At 35.9% G+C, this 5,771-nt stretch overlaps 1 protein-coding gene and 1 non-coding gene across 3 annotated transcripts; both read left to right on the forward strand.

Annotated features, from left to right (window-relative positions):
• Positions 1-743: 743 nt before the first annotated feature.
• Positions 744-4,723, forward strand: LOC141642492 (heterogeneous nuclear ribonucleoprotein 1-like). 2 transcript variants are annotated; one of them, XM_074451323.1, is made up of 4 exons: positions 744-1,109; positions 1,660-1,877; positions 2,203-3,354; positions 4,172-4,723. In XM_074451323.1, exons 2-3 carry the CDS (start codon positions 1,662-1,664, stop codon positions 3,325-3,327), a joined length of 1,341 nt encoding a protein of 446 aa, XP_074307424.1. In that variant the 5' UTR covers positions 744-1,109; positions 1,660-1,661; the 3' UTR covers positions 3,328-3,354; positions 4,172-4,723. The 2 variants fall into 2 exon arrangements, with proteins under 2 accessions (XP_074307424.1, XP_074307425.1); XM_074451324.1 differs by lacking the exon at positions 4,172-4,723 and adding an exon at positions 4,034-4,112 and having other exon boundaries at positions 807-1,109.
• Positions 4,724-5,477: 754 nt separating this feature from the next.
• TRNAL-CAG (transfer RNA leucine (anticodon CAG)) lies at positions 5,478-5,558 on the forward strand. Its single transcript has one exon. It is a non-coding gene; the product is annotated as a tRNA-Leu (tRNA).
• Positions 5,559-5,771: the final 213 nt, after the last annotated feature.

Below are 5,771 nucleotides of genomic sequence, written 5' to 3' on the forward strand. Positions count from 1 at the left end.
ATTACAAATCGGAATAAATGAAAGTAATTACATATAATCGGACCGAATTACATAGTTAATGAAATAAATAGATAATCGGCAGAAGTAAAAGAAATTGCATATAAACGGAATGAAGTACAAATCGGAATAAATGAAAGTAATTACATATAATCGGACTGAATTACATAGTTACTAATAAAATTACATAATTACGTGAATAAATTACATTTACTTGCGAGATTGAATAACAAATAATGTGAATATTTTTACAGAAATTAATGAAATAATTCGTCTTTGCCTTTATGCTTGACTAATATAGGTGTTCATACCTCCAAGAAACTTGGTGATTACGGAAAATACGTAACAATCAATGTCAAATCCCCGAGAACCACTATCATGAAAATTTTCAATTTTTAGAATAATTTGCCTATGTTAAAGTTGATTATTAAATTATATTTCTTTTTTCGGGATGTAAATTTTTTTATGTATGCAAATTTTATTTACAATAGTATATTACGTTATTTCCTCTTAAACCATTGCATGTGAACACGTATTTGAAACAAGTGTAAACATTAATTATGTAGATCGCTGATTTAGACCAACTAGATAATTACAATAGAAATGCAAAAAAAAAAAAAAAAAAAAATACATCCAAAAACATTAACACCGGCCCAAATACATACCCGTGTAATTTTGCACGGGTTTAAAACTAGTTGAATGTAATGGAGGAAGTATTTTTGAATAAAAAAATATGAAAAAAGGAAGGGGTGAGTGAAAGCTAATGAAAAGGAACATAAAACGGGGGAGAGTCACCATCATTATTCGTCTCCTCTTCTCCACGAGAGGATTAGCCAAACCAAGCTACTCTTCTCTCTTTTCTTCCTCATTTATTATTGGATTTTCTTCCTCCAATTTTCCCCATTTTTCATATTCTCATCTTCCCACCTTCAATTTGATAATAATATTATGAAAGAATAATATATCAAAGTGGTTTAAGATTATATAAAAACAACAACAACAAAAAGAGGAGGCATCTATTTCATCATCATCTTATGCCTCCTCTTTAGATCTTGATCATTAATCTTTCATTTTACAGCTCTGTTTTTTGATCGCATTCTTCTACTAAATCTGTATGTTTTTCTCATTTTATGTGTTTCTTCATTGTAAAGTTTCCAACTTTTTTTTTTTTTTTTTTGTATTTTCAAATTCTGTACTTTTTTTAATGGTGTAGTTTGAACCCCATACAATGGATTGATTGATCAATATTCTGTGACTTACCCATTAAAGATCTACTTTTTTAATATTCAGTTAACTAATACCCATTTCGCATTTCCTTTTTGATTGTTCAGAATTCTCAGTTTTTGAAATTTTTTGTGTTAATGATTTACAGTATTTGATTGAACTGTATTAATCATCTCATCTGTTTGATTGCATTGGTATTGACTGTGTCGTTTACGGTGTGATTACGTAAAACTATTGATTGAGATTCGACCATCAGCTTAAGTTTTTGGTTAAGACGTTCTGTGTTTAACCCAAGTTGTGTTCTTTTCAATATAGATTACGTAAAAGTTTAGTTTTTAACAGTTGAACTGTGTGCAACTTTGGAGAAGTTATTTATTTGAATTGGCTTGTGTTAGTACAGTGATGATGGGTTGTATGTATGTGTGGGCCAAATTGCAGAAATGGAGCCAGGGAAGCTTTTTATAGGTGGGATTTCTTGGGACACTAATGAGGATCGTCTGAGAGAATACTTCGAAACGTTTGGGGAGGTTGTGGAAGCTGTGATCATGAAGGATCGGGTCACAGGCCGTGCTCGTGGGTTTGGATTTGTTATCTATGCTGACCCGGCTGTTGCAGAACGGGTTGTCAGGCAGCAGCATGTCATTGATGGTAGAACTGTAAGTCAATCATGCATATCAACTTTGTCATGCTCTTTATTGCATCAGTAGTACTCGTAATAGATTAATCGCTCATAGTAATAGTAACGGGGCATATCTTATATGCCAAGATGGTTCATTAAGTAGCTGAATTATGAACTAATCTGTCTGTCGAATGTGCCTGACCGTAACATTTGAGTATCTCAGAATGCTTACTTTCTGTAAACTGATGTGCAGTACTGCTGTAAATGTATAGTTGGCAGAAGTACTGTCTTCGGTTGTTAATTATTCGCTACTGTCTTCATGTTTAAATTCTATGTAAGTATGCCATCATGCATATGCTTAGGTTGAGGCAAAGAAGGCTGTTCCTAGAGATGATCATCAAATAGTGAGCAGAAACCATGGCAGCCCTATTGCATCACCAATGCGCACAAACAAGATATTTGTTGGAGGCTTAGCATCGACTGTGACAGAGGGAGACTTTAAAAGGTATTTCGATCAGTTTGGGACAATCACTGATGTAGTTGTCATGTATGACCATAACACCCAAAGGCCAAGAGGCTTCGGATTTATCACCTTTGACTCAGAAGAAGCAGCGGAGAGAGCAATGATTAGAACTTTTCACGAGCTTCATGGTAAAATGGTTGAGGTGAAGCGAGCCGTTCCTAAGGATGTATCACCAGGGCCTAAAAGTCCATTATGTGGTGGGCTTAGCAGGGTTAATAGTTTTCTGAGTGGTTATGTACAGGGATTCAATTTACCTATTGCTGGGCATGGAGTCAAAATTGATGAAAGACGAAGTCCCATGTCATTTGCTCGAAGTAGTATTCCTAACTTTAGCCCTTCTGGCTATGGAACTGCATTGAACTATGAGCCAAGAATGAGTCCTAGGTTTAGTGAACCTGCTCATCTCTTTTCAAAATTGAGTTTTGAGCAAGGATTGAGTGCATTGAATACTAGGAAGATTACCAGACAGCATGATAGCGCTGCAGAATTCGATGATATTAGTAGAGGTAGTGGCTCTACTCTAGGATCATCGTGGAGTTTGTGGGGAAATAGCAGCATTACTGATTCTATCTTCTCCAAAAACACTTCTTCTCCGGGATTTAGAGGTGGAGATGTTGAGGCAAATGCTTTCAATAATAATGAAGCACTTTGGAATCCATCTTCTATTTCAAATCATGCTAATAGGCGTCCTGTGTCAAATGGTCTGAACCTTAACTATGGGTTTGAAGAATTCAACCGTGGATCAGCAATGGGATTGTATGGAAGAGTCTCTAGAGCTAGGACACTGACTCCGTCATTTCCCTCATTAGAAGATGGATATGAAGCTAAGTTTTACGAATTCAGCGTTGGTGGAAGTGAGCAACCATGGCCTTTGGGAATGAAGGGGTCCGGTTCATTTGAACTTGAACTTGGAAAAGCAATGCCAGATATTCCACTGAATAATCCTGCTGGTTTATGCTGGTAGTTCAAACATTTCAATAGCAACTTAGAGGTGAGAAACCCCTTTCCCTTTGCAATGTGTCTTTCTTATATGCACACTACTTCGTTCCTGAATTCTCATAGACCATTTCTTCGTAAGAACTTTCATAATTTTATTTTTGTCTTGTCAACAAAATTATTAAAGTTAGTAATGTGAGCGAGCTTTAGGGTGTGTTTGGATAGCAAAAGTGGAGGGAAAGGGAGGGGAGGGAGAAGGAGGGAAGAGAAAGGGATGGAAGGGAAGGGGAGGGAGAATGGAGGAGGTCATTTTCCCTCCAAATCTTGCCTTTGTTGGAGAGGCAATAATTTGGCTTGGAGGGGGGGAAGTGGAGGGATTCATTTTCCCTCCCCTCAAAATCCCTCCACCTCCATTTTGCTAACCAAACAAAGGATTTATCATCCCTTCCTTTCCCTCCCCTCTCTTTCCCTCCAAATCCTCCTATCCAAACAGACCCTTAGTCTGTCACTAGATAACTACGTTCCTTTGAAGTGCTGGAAAGTTCTCCAAGCTGTAAAGGCTTAGCATTGCTCCTTGTATATTATTGTGACCTAATATTGGCCCAAGTTACCTAACTATTTCTGTTCTAAAGTATTTACTATTCTTGGTATTCTAAGCATGCGTATCATTTTCGGTTTGACTAGACATACGAAAACACACAGACGTAAACAAAGTTATTTATTTGTATTCACAGAATGAGAATCGCCAAATGAACCTCCTGGCTCCTGCAAGTCTGCAAGTCTGCAACTAACAATGTCATTCCTTGTCGAATGTGTCCTGTTTCATCCCGGTCATGTAATGATAAGTATACTCTCATGGTTATTTGTTTCAGGGAAGAGAGAGCATTCAATTGGAGTTGAAGTTTGTGGTCGTAATTCGGGAAGCAGGAAGTTGGAACTGCTGCATGCTGCAAAGTTTATTATAGGTTTTTGGTTTTGTTTCATCAAATTTTGTCATGTAAATGAAAGCAAGGGATACAGAGAGTATCATCCTTTTTTTTTTCCTTTCTTTTTTTCCCTCTCTTTTCCCTTTCTGGAGGCAAGACGAGTACATAAGTAGAAAGTAACGTATTCCCATAGTTTACTAGCAACGTTGATACTTGTTTTGAGGTACTTAATCGGTACTTTCTCCGTTCAAATCATTTCCATACGCTTGTTCAACTTATCAGAGGAATTTTAAACAAACGTATGGAAATGAATAAAAAGGATGGAGTAAATCAAACACATGGTTGGATTTTTAGCGTTTAATTAGAATGCTCGCGGTTTGTATTTGGCGGTGGTCAATCGATGTATGCCGAATTATATTGTACTCCATCCGTCTCAAGCATGTATTTATGTTTTCCCAATTTGATTATCACAATAATATTCGGTTTTCGTTTTAAGTATGTGGAAGTTACTATTTTTTCGGTTTTTTAGATATATTTCATAAAGCATACTCCGTCCTTTTCCCTATGACATTCATGCTTTGCCATCTCTAAGACGACAATTTGACCATGTTTTTCTTGGCATTTCCTCCTTATATATACTCCATTTGTTGGTGTAGTTCACTACATTTAGGATTTTTGCGTAATTTTTTTAGGCATATTACATCGTTTGTTTAGTGTAATTCACTATATTCGGCATTTTGCATAAGTCTATGGATAATAAGTTTAAGCAAATCGATAAAAGTTGAAGAGGTCTAAGTAAACTCGCCAAACAACCTTGTGCACACAAAAGCAAAGTTTCTACCTTGAAAATTGAAGTCTTTCAACGTCTATATGAGTTGAAAACGACGAGTTTATAAAAATACGGAGTATATAGTAATGAATTGATTTGAATATCCAAAAAAGGAGAACATGATGAATCTAACCACAAGGAGGGAGGTCCTTTTTGGTTGAAAATTGTTATTTTCCGACAAATATTGTAGAATCGGACAATATTATTTTGTGTATTTTTTCTACCTTTAAGAGATTTAAGAGATTAAACATAAAGATTATAATGAGAACGAGGGAGTATTTGTATTTATTTTTACTTGGCAACAATGAAATAAAATGCTTCATAATATAATTTCAAATAATGTAAAAGTAGAGCAGAATGAAAACATTTTAGATCTTTAGCTCCTACAAGCTCAATATAAATAGTTTGCAAATTAACGGCAAAGTCAAGATGGCCGAGTTGGTCTAAGGCGCCAGTTTCAGGTACTGGTCCGAAAGGGCATGGGTTCGAATCCCATTCTTGACAATCTTTTTTTTTTTTTTTTTTCGTAACCATTAAATAACGGATCAGATGAATCGTGTTCCAATTAGTAAATCATGCTGTAAATTTGTACTTCACCTATTTTGCCAAACAAATTGACTTTAATCTGTAAACTGACTTCCTCATCCACTCCGACTTCAATGAAAACATCCAAAAATTCAGGTCAATTCAATTCACCGTTATCGTCTTTAATTAGGA

The sequence above is a fragment of the Silene latifolia genome, chromosome 2 (genome assembly GCF_048544455.1).
Source record: "Silene latifolia isolate original U9 population chromosome 2, ASM4854445v1, whole genome shotgun sequence".
Classification (NCBI taxonomy): Eukaryota; Viridiplantae; Streptophyta; class Magnoliopsida; order Caryophyllales; family Caryophyllaceae; genus Silene; species Silene latifolia.

What these genes read in the sequence shown, in the direction of transcription:
- LOC141642492 (XM_074451323.1), top strand. Translation starts at nt 1,662, where the DNA reads ATGGAGCCAGGGAAGCTTTTTATAGGTGGGATTTCTTGGGACACTAAT. An exon ending in ATGTCATTGATGGTAGAACT is followed by an intron (nt 1,878 to 2,202) that starts GTAAGTCAATCA and finishes GCATATGCTTAG; the next exon opens with GTTGAGGCAAAGAAGGCTGT.